Source organism: Phoxinus phoxinus (genome assembly GCF_949152265.1).
Source record: "Phoxinus phoxinus genome assembly, chromosome: 8".
Taxonomy (NCBI): domain Eukaryota; kingdom Metazoa; phylum Chordata; class Actinopteri; order Cypriniformes; family Leuciscidae; genus Phoxinus; species Phoxinus phoxinus.
Window position 1 is genome coordinate 7,869,871 of NC_136883.1, and position 20,772 is coordinate 7,890,642.

The 20,772-nt window shown below is 38.3% G+C and overlaps 1 protein-coding gene across 5 annotated transcripts in view; it reads right to left on the bottom strand.

Annotated features, from left to right (window-relative positions):
* veph1 (ventricular zone expressed PH domain-containing 1) overlaps positions 1-20,772 on the bottom strand; it is a 119,601-nt gene that overhangs the window by 39,326 nt on the left and 59,503 nt on the right. For all 5 annotated transcript variants that reach the window (XM_079620286.1, XM_079620288.1, XM_079620290.1 and 2 more), the window contains 2 exons: positions 4,124-4,341; positions 1,364-1,591 (listed from right to left, as the gene is read on the bottom strand). In XM_079620286.1, coding sequence (XP_079476412.1) covers positions 1,364-1,591; positions 4,124-4,341 — 446 coding nt within the window. The remainder of the gene's footprint in view (positions 1-1,363; positions 1,592-4,123; positions 4,342-20,772) is intronic.

Sequence of the window (20,772 nt, forward strand, 5' to 3'; positions counted from 1 at the left end):
GCTTTTTCACTACATTTCCCATAATCCTGTCTGTCACTGATTGTTCATTTCCTTTAGCTGTTTCTCGTCACCTTGTTTGCACTTGTGTATATATACCCTGTCTGTTTCAGTGTTTGTCACGGAGTCCTTGTATATTGTCCCCACACTTCCGCTGTTATTCCGAGCCTGTTTTCTTGTGTTTGTGTTTTATGTTTTTGGATTGCCTTTTTGGATTTTGACCTTTGCCTGGACTGGTTGTGAGTACGGATTACCCTTTATTAATAAACTGCTTTTGGATCTCTAATTCCCTGTGTGTGCGTGTCGTGACACATAAATGCTGTGTTTATAAGTTTTGATGTGATTTAGGTGGTTTGTATTGTTGTTGCTAATGATTTGATAAGATATTGTGTCTGTAAATAGTTGTTTCCACTAAAAAAGTAATTTTTTACATTACAAATCTTTAAATGCCTTTTTCTCAAAATGAGTTTTTTGTCATTCTCCAGTAGAAACATCTCAGCCTATATCGCACCTGTACACCAAACTTTCCAGTTATACACTTAGCAGTATTATGAAGATATGTTCAGAGCGATTTGTTAATAAATCATTCCTGGCCTGATTTATGTGACATTTTAATTAAAGAAAATATGACGAAAATCGATTTTTTAAGGCTATGGACAGTATATTTTGATTTCCTAGGTAATGAAAGCATATATCCTGAAATCCCTCTGAACATCTTTTTTCATCTTGTGTCTAATCAAAATGAAAAAAGAATCTTGCACCTGGCTTTATCATATGTTCAGATCTATCTACCGAAAATAAATGCAAAATTGTGCATATTTAATGAGATAATGCCTCATTTGCATAATTAAACATACAAATTTCAAAAACTTGTAATACATTTTTTTATGAACTTGTGTAAGTAATCAACTGGGGAAGTTTCATTGTGATATCTATTATTTTAAAATTGTACCCTATTCACCTGTAGTGTCTCGCCTTAGCACACCATAAGACTTCTATATATAAACGATCTGATATTCTAATAATCCATTTATAAACGAGTGTTGTTCACACAGGGGTTTTCAAACTTTTTTGAGGCCAAATACAGTATTATCATCCCCCAAGTCAACAATACATTCTCATGTATAAAATACACGTCTATACAGTATATGTGCAATATGTAAAACATTACCTGGGAAATATTTACTTTTATTTACTTTTTTCTACCCACATTTATAGTTAGATGTATAAAACTGAAGAGAAACATAAAACTATGACTGTCAATAGCATAAAATGTAATTAAGCTTATGACTTTCAACCCATCTTAAGAAAGCAGAATGAAACTGTAATAATTTTGTACTTATATTTTCATTGCATTAATACCCACCTGTTGAACCTCATCTCTCTGCGCTCGTCTCGCGCTGCCTGACCCAGACTGTGGCATCTCTGAGGACCAGGAGACGCGTCCTCTCTCTCAGACTCCACCTCCTCCTCATCTCCCATCTTCTGATCAAAAGCCTGGATCTTCACCTGCAGACGCTGGTTCTCAGCAAACATGTCAGAACTAGACTTGGCTTCACACGGCCTGGACAGATCCTGCACCTTCTCCTCCCCCCTGATGCACAACGATAAAGGCTATGTTCAGAAAAGAACATCCTGCGCTGCTTACTCTACACTGCACAGTATGTACAGTATACTTACAAAAAAACTGTATTTGAATTAGGTAAAACTATGTAACAATCAATGTCACAAATAGTAGATTGTCATCACATGCTCATCCTGTTCTGGCAAGGTACATTACAATAATGTAAAATGGTTACTTTGCCTTTTTACTCTATATTGTGTAAAAAAATAAAGACAAATTGCAGTCAATAGACTATTCCTTTGAAGATGAAGCTATGGCTCATTATATTGGAAATGGAATCTCACACAAGCCCCTTTCACACAGAGATTCCAGAAAATACACTGATAATAAGTCCCAGGATTTGTCCCGGGACCATTTGATTTTGGTTCATTCACACTGCCAGTGATTTTCTGGAATCTGTTTGTGCGTTCACAGTTCACACACATTCTGTAATGATCCCATAACGACACGTGACATCAGGATGTGACGTGTTTGCAGATATTTCATCGTCCTTCCGTTGTTTCTTGACGAACACAAACTTTCTTCTTGTTAAAGGGGGGGTAAAATACTTAGTTTCAGTCAATCTCATGTTAATCTTGAGTACCTATAGAGTAATAGTGCGTCCTTCATATCTCCAAAAAGTCTTTAGTTTCATCATATTTATAAAATAAAAATACAGCTTTCCGATTCTATCCGGAAAAAGCCGAGGTCCTTGATTCTGGGCGTGGGCGGAGCTATAGAGTCAAGCGGGAGCATCCACAACATACAAACTGCATCCACTGTTCCAGTAACACTGGGTTCTTTGGGAAGCTGAACAAGGTAAACTTTCCCTCACATCCCAAAACACACTTTTTTGGAGACATTCTTGACATCAACCATTCCTATTTAGCGCTGCTGATGAGGATTTCCGGTAGTAGCGCGTCGATAAGTGCGGTCTTTCTCTCCTCTGGTCGACGTGTGCGTGAACGCGCTTTTCCGGGAGCAATGCTCATATAAGGAGTTCCACTCTGGTCTACGTCATTAGATCTACGATAGAAAAAAACCAGCCGAAACGTGTTGCAACCCAGAAGTATGATTTTCAGCACAGAAATTCTCTGTTATTCGTTCAAAATAACTTTTCAAACTTTGGCCATTATTAGCATGAGAATCCATCTCTTTAACACTGTAAACAACTCTGAATACATGAAACACCATTGTACCCCCCCTTTAAGGTGCAACGTGAACGTTGATTAACGTGAACGTTGTTTAAAACCCCTGGTCAAAGGGTCACACGAAACTATGCCATTGCGACGACACATGAGTCATCACTACGACACACCCCTTACGGCATTGGTCCTGCCTTTCGTTCACACAGGTTGCGTTCCGGGACTGATCCCAGCAATGCCACTAGGTCCCCATCTCGAGATCGACGTGGGATGTGTTTGCGTTCACACAGAAGGCACTCTATTCTATGGCAATTTTCTGGGATCAACGCTCTGTGTGAAAGGGGATACAGTTTACTCTATTGGAACAAAAACGCACATCATCCTGGTATTTTAAACATACAGCAAAAAATGTACACAAACAATCTCAGAAAGTGGTTACTTAGAAATATAGCCCTTAAAAAATGTGACCAAATGTGAACTAGTGTACATTACATTTACTTATAGTATACATTTACTTTAACACAGCTCAGTCTGATAAACAAGCCACAACAGAGTGTGTTTGAGTCTGAATCTAAATAGAGACCTCTTATTGACTTTTCTTGCTAGATTTAATTTTTCATTTTAATGTAGTCTAAACCCTGAGTGAATGCAGTTTAGTGTCATTAAACAAATGACATTAGACTGCAGACTAACGTCATTGAACATTCAGAATCAAGCATTCCAGAAAGCCATGTAATAATCAGAATTTATTCCAAACCTGAGCATTGAAATTGATAGGTACTGTAGGTATAACTAGTTAAACTAGACTAGAAGGACACATATATGCAATAAAAAGTACTTCTATAGTTCTAGTTGTAGTAAAGGTAATTTTTTAGATAATTCAAGATTTAAAAATCCTTTCAAAAAGTAGATACGCAAGAACACAGGGAGAAGGACGAGAAAAAAGTAGAGAAAGGATTTACTACCCTGTCCATTTTATTTACAAAATACCTTTATCCCATATTCCATTCTGTAAATGTATCTTTCTCGGTCATTAATCTTTTGCAGCTAATTTTTCCTCAAGAGAGCACACAGGAAAAAGAGAAATGGACAAAATGCTTCAATCTGAAGTACAACTCTTTACCTCATCGTTCTTTTAGCAATGAAACTGCCAAAACGCTGATTATCTGAAGAATTTTGCAATGGCGAGTGTTGACAAGCGGACAAAGGTCTGTGGATTAAGGAGCTTTTAAACAGAAGTTACTCCATCATAATAAAATGTCAATTACAGCAATAAAACTAATCACCCGTGTGGTTTCAAAAACTAATTCTGGAACATGTCACGGCTATTCAGGAAATCAAAGCAAGTGTGTGTGTGTGTGTGTGTGTGTGTGTGTACCTGCTCAGTGTACTATCAGCCTCCAGCTTGCGTCCCAGCAGTCGAGCGATGGCGGTGAAACTGTTGCTCATGCGGTAGATGTCTTTTCCTCCGCCGCCCAGGATGGAGGTGTAGCGATCGGTCAGGCAGCGGATTTCCAGCAGTAGTGTGTGATGGGCGCTGTGCTCCATACTCGCTAACAGAGACACCAGATACTGCAGCGCCCCGCGGGCCTGGACCTGTACATGAGAAGTACATGGAAAATGTATTGTCATTTTAAATCAAAAATCCAAGTTGAGTGGCAACCAAACCGTGTTCAATAAGACAAATATGGGTGGAAGAACTGGAAATAATGGGTGGAAGAACTGTATATTTTGTTTATGAAATCAAAATGGACATTTCTTGTTTTTTATGGAATATTGCAGTATTTATTATAAATGATTTATCTGTGCACATCATTATTTTTTTAATAATCATATGGCCTCATATTCTTTAATCAGAATAACTCCTCCCTCCCTCCCTCCTGCAGCGACATCTCTTCTCTTCTCTGATGATGCGTTTAGAGGACGGGATAACCTGTCACTCATATGAGATCACAGCAATAACAGACCACAACCATCCAACGATCCAATCAAATCCCGACTAACAAAATCAAGTTTCGTGTTCAAAACGGTTTAATTTTAATGTATGTTTCATGCTGACTTTAAACATTGGTCTTTTATCCTATTGCTGTTGATGCTGTTTCACTTCACACTGTGCCTATGAATATTCTTTTCTCGTGGTAAAATCACTGTAACATATAACCTCCTGTGGCTTATTGCTTCTGTTTGTAATTTGTAAACATTATATGATGCTTAATACTAGATGCAGTTGATGTAAAGTCATTTATGAATGTTTACGTTACTGTTCAAAAGTTTGGGTCAGTAATATATATATTTTTACTTTTATTTAACCAGAATGCATTAAATTGATCAAAACTGACAGTAAAGACATTTACAATGTTACAAAAGATTAAAAAAATAATAATAATTCATCGAAGAATCCTGATTTTTTATTTTTTTTTGCAGATATAAAACATTTATTATAAGACGAATAATAAAAGTAAAAATAAGAATTATTGAGCACAAAATCAGCATATTAGAATGATTTCTGAAGGATCATGTGACACTGAAGACTGGAGTAATGATGCTGAAAATTCAGCTCGGTCATCACAGGAATAAATTATATTTTAAAATATATCACAATAGAAAATGTTAATTATTTTTCACAATATTACTGTTTTTAACTGTATTTTTGATTAAGTAAATCCAGCCTTGGTGAGCATAAGAGACTTCCAAAAACTTTCTTTTTTTTTTAAATAATACTGACCCCAAACTTTTGAAATGTGAAAAAAACTTTCATTCAAGTAAAATTTTTAACTGGACATTAATTAGTAAGCTGTTATCCTATTGTTGCTATATATTTTAACCATTTCAAAAAAGTACTATAGTAAAATGATACTGAGATAATACTGAATGATTACCAGGTACCTCAAAGTATACCATTCACCATTGTACATTTGAGATAAACAACAGATCTTTTTAAATAAAAAGTTGTATATAAAACAAGAAAACTGTAAAAAAAAAAAAAAAAAAAGATTGGCCGCAATATAGGACATGTACCGCAATAAACAATAATTTAAAATATCAAGAAAGGTCCAGAAATAGAGTAAAACCACATCATGATGGATTTTTAAGAAACGCACACAACAGGGACTACATTACGTCTTGCACAATGGGTGTGAATCTGGCTGTGGCTGTAAGCATATCTAAACACTATTTTTCATTCTTATTTTAAACTGATATGTGGATCTGATTCAAAACATGTTCCCCCCCAGTCAAAGTGGTGACTCGAAGCAAAAACTAAATCAAACTGAAAGGGGGAGACGATAAATTGTCATATTGGCATCAGCAATTGAATTCCCAGTTGAAAACATAAGATTTGTATATAATGATGTAGTACAATTGTGTCAGAATCAGGATGTGAACAGTCAAAAACAGCTTCTGATATTAATATACAGACGGATCTAGCTCCATTATGACAGAACTAGGGGGCCTTAAGAAACAGTTTGTCCATTACACATTAGGGTAAACAAATCATTAAAAATAATGTTTGGATCCATTAACAGTTTTTGAACGTCTGCATTTGTCTACACTGTAATAAAATGCTCTTAATGTAGTGCCATGGGAAAATAAATTATTTTTTAGCTCATTGGGCATGAACAAGCACAACAAACTCTGAATTAATTCTGTACTGAATGTGACAACAGGTAAAGATTGGGCAACACAAAATAAATGAATAAATAAATAAAACCAGTGGTTTTTTAGTATCACAGAGATACTATGATTGTCGCATTCAGTTTAGTTTTCATGGACTTTGTTTCCCATTATTTCCCGTGTTCCCTCTCTGTTGTCTTGGTTACTAAGCATGTTTTCATTTGTTGTCATGGTTACTTATTGTTTCATTGATTTCATTCACATGTTCCTTGTTTAGTTCATTAGTTTGCTTTGCATGTATTGCCCTCAGTTCTGTCTGTTCGTTGTCTGGTGTTGGTTGTGTATTGTGCACGTTTCATTTATTTCTTATATTTAGTTTATTTCTCGCTCTTTTGTTTTACGCTGCTTAAAGATTCGCTACGCCTGTGTCACGTTAAGTTAAGTTTATTTTGAAGTTTTGTTCCTGGTTTCAAGTCATGTGACTTCCTTGCGCTCATGTAATCATGCATTGTGCTTCCCTAGTCTTATGTGTTTCATGTGTCATGTTTTTATTGTTTCACTGGGTTCAGGTGTTTCTTGTTGTTTAGTCTTTGTGTATAAATAGTGTCTAATGTACGGTGGCCGAGAGAGCTCTACGCGCTGCAATTGAAGAAAACACATGCAAATAGAAAAAACACCCGCAAATTAAGAAAACATCTTCATCAGTTTTAGCCGGGTTCGTCACTTATTGGGGTCCCCTGGAAATATTTCCATTGTGGTCTGTGCTATTTGCGGCACGTTTCACTATTTGGTTGTGTTGTGAGTATTTGAAGCACACGTGTTGTAAAACTGATAAAGATGTTTTCTTAATTTGCGGGTGTTTTTTCTATTTGCATGCGTTTTCTTCAGTTGCAGTGCGTTGAGCTCTCTCGGCCACCGTAGCCTATATGTTTCCATTGTCTCTTGTCTAGCTTTGTTCCCTGTAACCTCTGTTGGTGAGTGTGGAGAGCATAGATATACATAATAAAGGCTAGATGTCTTACGGCGGAGTCTCTAACGTCATCACCGGTGGCCATCTTGTCACAGGCAAGCTTTCTGGCGGGCTTTATGGTACCTTATGTAAGGTGAGTGATCTGCACGAACACAAATACTCTTATCTCGCTGAAATCTTAATGGATATATAATATTATAATTATTCATAAGTATGCAGTGTCATAACAACATCTCTTACGTTTATAACAAACCAACCTGTTTGAAAATCGGTAGAAAATTGAGCAAGTTATGGTTATTTAAAAAGTACATGCACCATTAAAACACAATGTTACGAGTCAGCGAGCTGACTGTGACAAGATGGCCGCCAGGTGTGGACGTCGACCTCCATTGGCCAGCAGCGCGGACGAGACATCTAGCCTTTATTATGTATATCTATGGTGGCGAGCAGACGAGAGACCGGTGGCGTGATTACTGATGAACGACACCTGTGAGGCGCACCGGTCTCGTATCTCTCACGGAGGAGCGGAGGCATAAAGGAGGAGCGACGACTGTGAAGATAGAGAGAGGAACAAGCATGGATTTTATTTGATGTTTTGTTTCTGTTTTGTGTGGCCAGCAGTCGTGAGTCCGCGAGGGGCTGCTGGCTTATACTTTCGTGTTTGTATTTGTTTATTTTACTAAAATCTTTGAATGTTTGCCGGTTCCCGCCTCATTCTTCCCATAACATCTGAAACTCGTTACAGTGAGTTTTATGTTTCATGTTCAAGTTTAGCTTATCAAGTAAAGCCAAGTCTTTGTTCATTTTGTGTCTGTTCACAATAGGATTTAATTAAACTCCACATGGGATCTTTATACTTGCCTTCAGTGGACTTTGTTATAGAGACCTTCAACAAAGAACCAATACGATCATGAAACAAGGGAACCAATCAGAACTTGACGCATACTAGGGAAGCACAGGACATGATCACATGAGGGCAAGGAAGTCACATGGCAAGAAACCAGGAACAAAACTTCAAAATAAAAGACATGAAACAAAATCCACAACTAAACGGTTTAATTATTTCAGTTTTTTTTTTTTTTTACTTTTAAAGTTTTAGTAATTTTGTGCTTTTGTCATTTGTAAAATGTTGTTTTTGATTTCTCCCATATCGTTTTTTATTCAATTTAGTTTTAGTTATTTTAGTAAATTAAAGTACAATAAAATAAAATGAGAAATTATGCACTGGCAACTATAGCAGAAAAAAAAAATATATTTTTTTAATCTTTTGTTTCAATTAATGTTCATTTTATTTCAGATAATGATTTTTTTTTAAAGTTAACTAAATGATCCTAAATAAAACAGACACAAAAACTCTATATTAGTCTGCAGTGAACTTGACTTGGTCAAAATAAAACCAGCTGAAACATCAACCAAACAATTCTCTCCACTAGATATAATATCCCAACTTCTAAAAACATTTCAAGCTGACGCTTTGGTGGTGGCGACTACAGTATATGACCATACTGTATGATGTCAGGTTCGAGAGTTGGATATTTCTGAATTAGGTAAGGCAGTGGTAATTATTTATTATTCATGTTGGCTGCTATATGAACGGAAAACCAAAGCACGCCTATATGCTTGCTCTTGAGTCACTTAAATAATTATCAGTATGACGCAAGTTGGCCTGCTGGTACAGTATGTGATAGTGGCTGTCTAACTATATGTCAGAATGCCAAAATTGTTATGCAGTCAGATGTGCACACTGAATAAACTAATGTGCCAATAAAGGTGTTTACATGCAAAACAAAAACAGTGTAACCGGAAGAACATTAGGTGTTGATTTTTTTTATTATTTTTTTTATGAGCTCTCCACAATAAAACAGTGCTGTTTTAATCGTGTGTTGTGGTCATTTAATCAGAAGTAAAACATTTCCTTTAATTCCTTTATTCGTTGTTACTAATTTTTCATGCAAAAGGGACATTTACATAGAATTTATAGCCTATGTTCACACTGCGAGCAATTTATTGCTCAGATCCGATTTTTGTATAGCTGTTCACATTGTTTTAAAGGGGACATATCATGCTAAATCCACTTTTTTAGCCCTTAAATGCATTTTGTTGTACATTTGGAGTGTTTAGAAGTACAGAAAAGTTGAAATTAGTCTCTTCAGGTGCTTCGTTGATATCTATATATTCTGTTTTGGTCATATTTTGCAACCTATTCCGATTTTTCTATTCTCTATTACGTTTTTTCTCTATCACAGTATTTGCAGCGGAACTGCCAAATAAGGACATTGACTCCCGGCCCAACACTTCGAGCAATCCGCCATTTTTATTCATTATTTGTTAATCAATGACACATAGGTTATAACTGTAATTAAACTAAACTATCTCTGTTCCAACTCCATACAGCATATATTCTCTGACTCTAGGCATTATTGTCCGAGTCAAAATGAACACCGTTACTGTGAGTTTCTGTTCATCTTTCCGTGAGTTGAGATTGTTCACTGAGCACGAGCTGGTTAGGCTCCGCCCCCTGTGCGTGGACCAGCAGCTAATTCGCCTTTGGCTAAGCCACGCCCTAGAATGTAGATTGACCAATCACAGCGCAGCCAAGAACGAGCTCCCACAGAGGTCCGACACTTTTTCACAGCGCTCCATTGACTTTAACACAGGCGTCTCATTTTTGGTCTCGGCAGGCAATTACGTCGTAGTTTTATCAAAAATATGGTTAAACGTTGTGCCTGGGGCATTTGTAACACAGATACGGGTTTCCCAGAGAGGTTGGAGGGGGGTGTCTGTTTTTTTCCTTTCCAAAACCTAAGTAAAATACTGACAAGTGTCGTCTTTGGATTAAACTGTGTGGACGTCTTCACAGTCAGTGAAACCCCTCAAGATCAACAAGCACACTTCTGTGTGCTCTATTTTTGCTTTTAACCTTACTGTGAAGTTATACTAGTTAGACAGTTTTATGCTGTTTAGGTTACGATTTCGGTCCCCTACCCTAATTGTTGATACGCTAGCACACGCTGCTAATAAATACAACTCTATACTCGCGTAACGTTATTCCGTTTGCTTTGTAATAACGATTATAGAAGTGAATAGAGACCTACCCAGCTTTGCATGAACAGTGTTGCTCCTTGATATTGTTAATCTCTCGATTAGGATATGCGGTGGTTCATTTTTTTAAACTGTGCTTATGCTTTTGCCTCTATTTGGCTTGTTGTTGCTTGCGTTTCACCGGTATGTCTTGAATATAGCCTTCGAACGCATACTGCAGCCCCTTTTGCCTACTTCTATCGGACACTTTATTTGCTGCTTTATAAAAGTTTAATAAAATTTCAGCAGGAAGAGTCGCCTCAGCATAAGCCATGTTGATACCAAACCAGAGCCCAGATGAAGTTGTCGGAGGTAGCAACAGTAACTAAGGGGGGCGGGGCTTAGCCAAAGGTGAATTAGCATTAAAAGGAGACACTAAAACGGTGCGTTTTTCTGAGCCCCAAAAAGTGACGATTTAAACATGCTGTAAAAAATTATCTGTGGGGTATTTTGAGCTAAAACTTCACATACACACTCTGGGGACATCAGAGACTTGTATTACATCTTGTGAAAAGGGGCATAATAGGTCCCCTTTAAATGTGGCCAATATCAGATTCCAGTGCGAACAGATCATGTTCCTGGACTGACCCACATGCGCAAAAGAACGATAAAAGGGCAGGCAGCACGCTGAGTAAACACAGAGAACATTTAAGTAAAAATACGACATAAAAGTGACATCAATATGACATAAAAGTCGCATGAATTCTGATATAACCGTTCAGACTGAGGTCGCATTACAAAACATCTGACCTGTATCAGATTTAGGACCACATATGGAAGTGGCCCTAAAAGATCAGATTCCATGTGGTTCGTACCGTTCACACTGTCATGGCAAACACCACATTTGAGCAAAAACAGAAATCAGACTTGGGCCACATTTTCCTGCTGTCTGAACGCAGCCTTAGAGGCACATCTTCAAAAAAATATATTCTTGGTCATTCTTTACATTATCTTAAATGTCCTTTTAATATCCTAAACTCAAACACAAAAGGTCCAATTTCAACAGTAAAGTTAGGATATTAGGACAGAGAAATCACAGACAGACAAGATTTAGCCTGTAACAATAAAAAGGAAGTAAATGATGAGGGGCAGTTTCTATTCAAACAGAATGAGGGATTCCAATTTTTGGCATTCGCATGTGAATTTTACAGGTTGAGTGCATACGTAAACATCTGGTTGTGTTTAAATCTGATACGAGCTTTGGACCAGAGATCAAGTCAAGAGTGCCAAGAAAAGCCTTGGCCAGCCAACTCTGTCCCGTAGACATCGGGCTGAGCTCTGGCTCAATAAGCCAACACACTTCATTTTACTGTAATCTCTGCTTACCACCACCACAAATTTATGTTTGGCCTAATGAGATCACTTTCATTCAAAATGATAGTGCTAAAGCTATTTGCCAAATTTCATGTGAAAATACCTCACACTCTTTTAAGTTTAACAGGACTGAAATTTGAGCAAAACAGAACTAATGGCTATGTTCACGTACACAAATACATTATATATGCTGCGTCTGAAAGCAGCCGACTGCCAGACAGACAGCCTTCTGCCGGTCAACTAATAATACTATAGAAAGATTGGTATTGTTGCATTTTATTTGACACCCTTACTGGCTATGATGCTAGTTCACACAGAATGCGTTTTTGCTGTTAAAGCAAGCGCAGATCAGTAGAAGAATAGAGGAAAAAAGTGCAGGGTCTAGAGACATGTTCTTTAAAAAGTCTAACTTCTTTTAACTTGAGCATCATGTTTTTAAAGGGTAACTAAACCCTAAAACAACTTTTTTTAATTAATGATCTGTAAGACTGGGGGCCCTATTTTAACGATCTGAAACGCAAGTATCAAACGCGAAACGCAAGTAACTTTATGGGCGGATCCCGGGCGCTGTTGATATTATACCGGCGGGATAAATGACTCTTGCGCCCAACGCAAATCTAAAATGGGTTTGTCTGAAGTAGCTTCATTATTCATAGGTGTGGTTTGGGCGTAACGTGCAATAAACCAATCAGAGCGTCCTCTCACATTCCCTTTAAGAGCAGGCACACTTGTTCCATGGCGGATTGCTATTATAACGGCGGATTTGCCAGACGCACGCCAGGAGCGATTCACAGCCGAGGAGACTGACGTTCTCGTCAGGGCCGTAAAAGACAGAGAAGTGACATTGTATGAGGATGGGAGAAACCAATCCAAATTAGCTTCGGTTAAACAGGCGTATAATAATTTGGATAAATGTGTAAGCTAGATTTATGTCTATTTTTTTCACATCTTCACGGACACAACAATGATTTCCCTCGTGTGTTAATATGTTTCCTTGTAATAATGTATGATTTGCAAAAATGAAAACTGCTGCGTCTGTTTAGATGAGAGAATCAAAGTGTATGCGCGTTGTTCACACGCTACATAATGGCCAAGCATGCGCCCTTAAAATAGGATATGACTAACGCGCAACGCGCCACTGTCTTTAGACTAGGTTTTTCCTGGTCAGTGGCTGAATTGTTTTCTCAAACTGCAAAATAGCACCAGGGAACTTTTGCGCCGGAACACGCCTCCTCTTTGCGCTGAACCGCCTCCGGGAGCGCAAATTCATTCCCTAATTTAATGACGTGCGTCTGTGGAGGGAAAAGTCCGCTGTGCGCGGGTGCAAAATAGGAATGATACATGCGTCGGTGTACAAAGTCAATTGCGCTGGGTGCAAGATAGGGCCCTAATGCTGTTCATTGATTCAAGTAAATTTGTTGACATTTGGGTATAAAGAGTTTTAATTCTACAATATATGGTGTAAAACGTCTGAGTGCTGCCCTCTTCAGGTTGAACGGTGGCTACTGCAGTTGAACGTAAGCAGGTACCAGCTCACCACGCCCTTGCCTATAGAGAGATGTGCCTCAGGTGTGGCTCTTTAATGTGTCTGACAGATCGCTGTAGAGCATCAGTTAAAGCTGCCCGTGAACCAATCATCTCTTCCTTCTAGTTAATTTATAGCATCAAATAAACATGAATAAGAAGGAATGTTGTTTTAACCGCGGAAAGGCGTCAGTACACACCGTTTTTCAAGTTCAAATCCTCCCATGTTAATCTACTAACTCTCCTGACTGCTTTGTCGGACAAAATGGCGGATGGCGAAGTATGATTGGTCAGATCACCTGTCAATCAAGCTCTCTGCGAAGGGTCAATTGGATTTAAAAGCCTTAAGCTACGTTCAGACTACAAGCAACTTTGTCGCTGCAGGTCGCCAGTGGCTGGCGGTTAGGTCGCTAGTGGGCGTTCCCGCTACTGGTTGCCTAGTAATGTTTGTGAGTGACATTCACGGATGTTTCTCCATGTTGTAGACAACAAATCAAATTTCTTGCCACTAAAAACAAACATTTTGGAATCAAAATTCTAAATATAAATGGAATCAGTACATAACATGCATAATATTAAAGATGAACGAGAAATTGTGAGTGCTGTTTGCCATCGCGGCCATTTAATTGCAACAAACGGGCAAATACCGGTCTATATGGGTTCACGAAACCAATTAGGCTCTGAGTCAGTACTGTGAATACCACTGCAAGTACACTGAGATATATTACAACTTATAGGACAGTTTCTGACTGCTTAAATTAGCTTCTTGTACAACTTGCCTCTGTCAGAGAGTGACGGATGATCACGCGCGCTCCACTGACTTTACTCCTATTGGTTGTCTCTCCCGAAAGTCGCTCTTCATTTGCTTAAAGTTAAACAGATCTCAACTTTGTCGCGTCGCCAGAGACGCCCCATCAGGTCGCCAACGTGTCGCCAGAAAACGCCCGCTCCCCATTGAAATGAATGGTAACGTGTCGCTTTGTCGCTTGTAGTGTGAACGCAGCTTTAATGGTTCCGAATGAAATTTCGATCAGATTGAAAGGGGTGCTGTAGATCTAAAATCATCTGATTACAACTGAAAAAAAATTAAGCATGTAAAGGCTTGAATCCGATAATTATTTTCTCAGTCGGATTCAAAAATACTTCATGCACGTTCTGTGCTGTTTTCACACAGTTAATGTCTCACAGCTGTTAATATGCGTCTAACATCTTACGAACACGTCAGTGGAGGAGACCGAACATTTACTAAATATTTGCTAGGAAAGATCTTCTAACAATATGCTTGTGGTAGCTCCGGTGACATTATCATAGAGGCTTTTTGAAGTTCAGGAATAGGCCTATATGAAATAATTATTTAAAAGAATATGCGAATAAAATTGCATTGTTTAGTGTTCATATAAATAGAACTTTCAGAATCTGAAATCGGACTGAACTAATTCCGACTGATGAAAATCAGTGCAACTAAACCAAAGACTTTTGTACAAAGACGGTGCACTCGTATTACTATGAATGGGGGAAAGTACAAAGAGCAATATGGTGGAATAAGTCCCGCCTTCTAAGTAAAAGAGCCAATCACCAATTGGTAAACTGCAGCTGCCGTTAGAAGTTCAATTTGCTATAGAAACAGTCAGTGCTTAAGACTGCGCATGAGCATTAGCTGCTCCAGCCTGAATGCAGTTTTGTCATAAGTTGAGCATTTATAAACAAAATGTATGGGACAGTTGTTGTCCGATTTCATTGGTGATTTCAAATATGAAATTGAATCGCAAGCTTAGAGAACAGTTTTGGAGAATTTGATGTTTCCCCATTCAAAGAGATGGGAGCTGCACTTCCATGACTGAAATAGCTGCCGAGGCGTTTCAATGATGGCCGCCAAAGTGAAATGAATTGCCTGAAAAGGACTTTGATGTAAACATACCTAGTTTTGTTTTAAAACAACAGGAAACAATGCTTGTCTAAGGAGGGCAGGGTGAGTGATGGAGGGCGAGGAGATCTGCCTCAGCACGGTTCTGTAATTTACAGACTAAGGCTTTTAGATTGTGAATTACAGAGATTGATTTGTTCCTCTGTTTGACTCAGTTAAGAGTCAGCTGAAAACTAAACTGAACCAATTAGAACAACAACTTGGGTCAGGAGCAATTCTGTTTTACCATGCATCTCAAAAAGATAGTTTTAATTTCTATAGTCATAATTTATGCCATCCTTTTGTCATTCCAAACTTGTAATACTTCATTTCTTCTATTGAAATATGATGTATAATATCAACAGTGCTTTTTTTGGTTGCCCTTTATTTTACAGTATGTGTACTTAAATGTGCTTACAGTCTACCTACATAAGGAAAAACTGGGTTATTTAAGGTAACTACAGGGGTTAAGGTTATGTTTAGGAGTTAGGTTAGTTATTACCCATTTATTCTAATTACTGTAATAAGTACATTGTTTATTTTACAGGACTGTAAAATAAAGTGCTACCCTTTTTGTATAATGACAATAAAAAGGGACTGGGGCTGTCGAGCTCCAAAACGGACATGGTGTTACAGTACTTATAATTACTCATAGTGTCTATTCGGGGTGTAACGGTTCAAATTACTCACGGTTCGGTTTGTATCACGGTTTTAGCGTTACTGTATCTGTACGGTTCGGTATGTGCTATGTTCAGGGGAAAAAGGACTTCTGTCAAATGAAAATAAAGAAAATAAGAACAAATAATCTACAAGCAACAGCACAAATAAATACAATAGAGAAAAGATACAAATAAAATAAACAGTGCTTTTAGGTTTTTCAGGTACAGTAGGCCTAACATTAGTTTTGGGTACAGAAATGTAATAAAGTAATCAAATGTAAAATAACATTGCATATGTGACTGTATAAATTAAAGATTAAACTTTATTAAAGTTACAAAAGCTATTCAGTCAAGAGAAGTGAGAAATTCCCTTGTCTTTTTTATTATTAATAACATTAAAAACACAGACAGCAGGAATATTAGGCTGCTGTCACTTTAAGAACGGATGCACAGAGCTAATATATTGGTACTGTACACATGAGTTGTCTTTCTCGATTGTTTACGTTCGCTTAACATGTAATCAACTATGTCTTATAAGGATACTCACCAAGATGGGCATTCATTTTGTGTGAATTTGTACGTTGAAGTGCAAGACTTGGAAGAGGACTCAATATTTGGACGCTGTCTGAGACACAGGTTTAGGTCTCATTTGAGTCTTCTGGCTCTCGAATGTTTAAATTGGCAAGGCTTAATTGAGTTTAGTTTAAACACAGATATCAACGTGTGCTGTTCAGGTCTCACCTGCGCTCACAAGCTATCAACACCCGGGTGATGACAGGCATAAATGACCCTCATATTCGAGCATACGGCACTCGCATTGAACAAAGTTTAAAAAGTTAGAAAAAAGTGACTTTTGTCCACTTTTTTTTTTTTCTCATCGCTGTTGTAACATTGGCAAGCCAGAATGTTTATCCATCGACAGAAACATACATTAACAGAACTCTGTCTGTTTTACGTGTTATTTTCAACAAACCAAATTACATATGCGTCGTCAGATTTGAGATTAACTGTGGAGCAAGTGCATGCCGAACCATGGGTGGAGAAAGGTACGGTTCGATTTTATTTATTTTTTTACCAAGAACCGTATTTTTTTATCACCTTTATAAGATGTTCTGTAATATTAAAACTGCTTTCCAGTCTGAATAGCTTCTAGGAAAAATACCAAACAATTATCCGACAAACTGCTTTTGGAAGCTGCAGTAACACGTTACAAAACACTCTTGGTGACTATGCATGAGTCATGATTGCAAATAATCTACTTGTTCTTGAGTCATTAAAAGGTAAACAGATGTTAAAAATATCACAGTTGGGCAAAACGTGCAAAGCCAAATCAAAGCTGACAATTGTGCCATTTACTGGCACTGGCAAAATCATGCACTGTTCAGAAACATTCATTTGATGCCCCACACTGTGGTTCGCACACGGACTAGCAGCCCAGTTTCATCATTCAGACTGGGGTAAACATCTCTCAATTCTAGGAAAATTCCCAAAAGAATTATCCTGGGAGCATGAACAAGAGCAAAGCTTGCAAGTTGGACCATATACAGAACCAAGAGAATGACACACACACACCATTGTAACAGAGTTGCCAATTTTTCCATCAGAATTTACCTGTTATATAAGACGCATACCATTCATGGAATAAGAGTGCTGTCCATACCCAACTCATTTTGGTTACACTTTATTGTGTAACACTTTATAGGTGTCATTGTTACAGTGTAATTATACATTTAAGTCCTAAGTAATAATTATTAACTACATGTACTTACATTAGGGTTAGGGTAGGATTTGGGTTTAGGGTTTGTTGCATTTAATTATGCCTCATTTATCGTTATTACTATAGTAAATACAATACGGTCCAGCGAAAAGAGGAGGTGTTCTGGCGCAAACGTTCCCTGGTGCTATTTTGCAGTTTGAGAAAACAATTCCGCCACAGACCAGGAAAAACCTAGTCAGTCAGTCAGTCAGTGGCGCGTTATTCAGGTGCTATTTTAAGGGCGCATGCTTGGCCATAATGTAGCGTGTGCACAACGCGCATACACTTCTCTCATCTACACAGACACAGCAGTTCATATTTTTGCAAACCATACATAATTACAAGGGAAAATATTACCACATGAAGGAGATCATTGTGGTGTCCATGAAGATGTGAAAAAAAGGCATAAATCTAGCTTACACATTTACCCATTTTATTCAGGCTAATTGTAGATAAACCTGTTTGATCAATAGTGTCAAGACACATCGGTATATAAGGACATCTGACAAAGTGGGTTGTCCGTCAAGAACCAGGAAACAAAATTCTGAAGACTGCGAAATCACCTTTAACATGTAAGTTGTGTGCGCCTGGCAAATCCGCCGTTATAATACCAATCCGCCATGGAACAAGCACGCCTGCTCTTAAAGGGAATGTGAGATGACGCTCTGATTGGTTTATTGCATGTTACGCCCAAACCACACCTATGAATAATGAAGCTACTTCAGACCAACCCATTTTAGATTTGCTTTGGGCACAAGAGTCATTTATCCCGCTGGTATAATAGCAACAGCGCCCGAGATCCGCCCACAAAGTTACTTGCGTTTCACGTTTGATACTTGCGTTCTAAATCGTTAAAATAGGGCTCTTGGTGGGGAAGTAGGGAAAGTATTCAAAACAACAAATAAAGTACATAATGCCCCTTAAAATAAGTACTGTGTCTGTAGTCTGTACATGATACAGTGCTGGTATCAGATCACACTGACCACCATATTAATATACCATGGGTTTCGGGTTTAGGTGAATCTTACAAACAACAACAACAACAAAAAACGGTCAAGCAAAGTCTGGGTCACATTTTACCCTGAAAGGAAAAGAAAAGATAATTATTCCCCATTTCCAGGCAGCCCACAGTAATGTGCAGAAAAATAAAATCATTATCATTACTTTTATGTAAAGACAATTTTTTTTTTTTTTTTTTACAGGAGCAGGAACAATTTGAGAAATGCAGATTCACGGCATGTGGTGCTACGCAGAGAGAAAAGGAGAAATTTGCCAGTTTGGCCCGTCATCTGAGATTTACCATCCAACAATGGTCTGATCTCCTTTATGGTGGTTGAGCATGTGTGTGTGTGCACGTGCTTTTGTTCTGTAGCTCATGTTTCAGTGACGATTTTCTAAAACCGTAGTAAACCCTTTTTTCTGGTGTCTCCCCTAATTGCCCTTCCTCAAATATGAAAGGAATAAACTTTTTAATTTGGCACTTATCTTTGTGACCCTTTAACAAGCCAACACTGTCACTCTTTCTGAACACAGGGAGGCCTGCCGCATGAAGCCAGTTCAGTAAAACATTGGTCGATTCCTCAACAGACCTAACTAGAAAACTATACATATAGATGGATATACATGCGGTTTTATAAATGCTGTGATGGGTATTTAGACGGTACTAAACTAAGGTTTACGATTGGTTTTGGACGTTTATTTCATACTTTCAGAGCTACATCATGGTTGTACAGAAGTAAAAGTGCCATATTTCTTTGATTGTTTTGCTGCAAGGGCATATGGGACCTCTGAGTAGGTCCACTCAGAAAGTAACTGGATCAAACCTCTTTCAGCTTGTGCCATGTCATCTCCACATGGCCCTGATCCCAAATGGCCAGACTGTTGTCCACCTCCAAAGCAAACACATTAGGCAACATTGAGAAACGGCCAAGTAAGCTGCAGGTATTGGTTTACCAAACTGAAAGAGAATGAAAGAAAGAACGCTAGAGCGCTCTCTCTCTCTGAACTAGCGATGAAGTGCTAACATGTGTTTTCTTATCTCTCGGCACAGCAAGCAGGTATGGAAATTCATCACAAGGATGAGTTAAGTCAGGCACGGTTCGACGTGGGTGCTTGAGCAAGAGCACCCTCAGTCGGTACTGTAATAAAATTATATTAACGAAACAGATTGGGAAAACGCTCCAGAAGTATTTGAGGACTGAGTGTCAAATGTTTCTATTCACAACGTGTTTTTGCAGCGGTGAGCAATGTAGCCAATCACGGACATGTTTGTTGATCTCTTGAACACAATGGCCAATCAGAGGCGTTTAATTTAGTCAGAATCCACTCACCGGATTCTGGTCAAAACGCCGAAGTTTTGGTTCACTAAGTTTGGCATGCTTGCGAATCCTCTCATTCACAAAGGGTAGACACGAGGTAAGTACGGTAAGAGATTAATTGTGCAGTGTAGACAACTTCATTGATTATAACAGAACTTTGTGAGATTGCAGGGAGCGGTCTTTGCAAGCTTTCTTTCAGTATTTGAATTTAAAAAAAAAAAAATCATGCTGCTAAGACAGCGGTGTCCAAACTCGGCCTTGGAGGGCCACTTTCCTGCAGAGTTCAGCTCCAACTTGACTCAACACACCTGCCTGGGAGAGTCTAGTATGCCTAAAACCTTGATTAACTAGATCAGATTTGTTTAATTGGGGTTGGAGCATTTTTCAGTGACGATATTCTTGTTATGGCGGAGCCGTTGCTTACACATTACATCTGCATGAACTTTACTAGAGCATCCTCACTAATTTCAGAAGCACCATGAGTGATTTAATTCTGGAACTGGACCTGAGCTAAGCTTAGTGATGCTGACACATCCAGAACTTGTCAACACTTCTATTCTCAATTAACATAAAAGAGAGGATGGCACAAAAACGTGAGCAGAGCCATTAGTGACTAAATTACTGCTAACAAATAGTGTAGTTGCTGAGAGAAGAACAAAAGCATAAGACAAAGTTGGGGGTTGGAGGAGTATTGTAGAACTAAAGAAGATGAACTACGTTTTACAGTTTTTGAAGAAAATCTGAGTTGGCAAAAGTCACCAACACAATGCCAGGGTGCTGAAGGTGCCGATTTCAAGATGAACACTTACTGATTGAAGGAACTTTGGTTTACTTTTTTTTCATATACAACATTTTTTGGCCATATAAATATCAACAACTGGACCAAATTG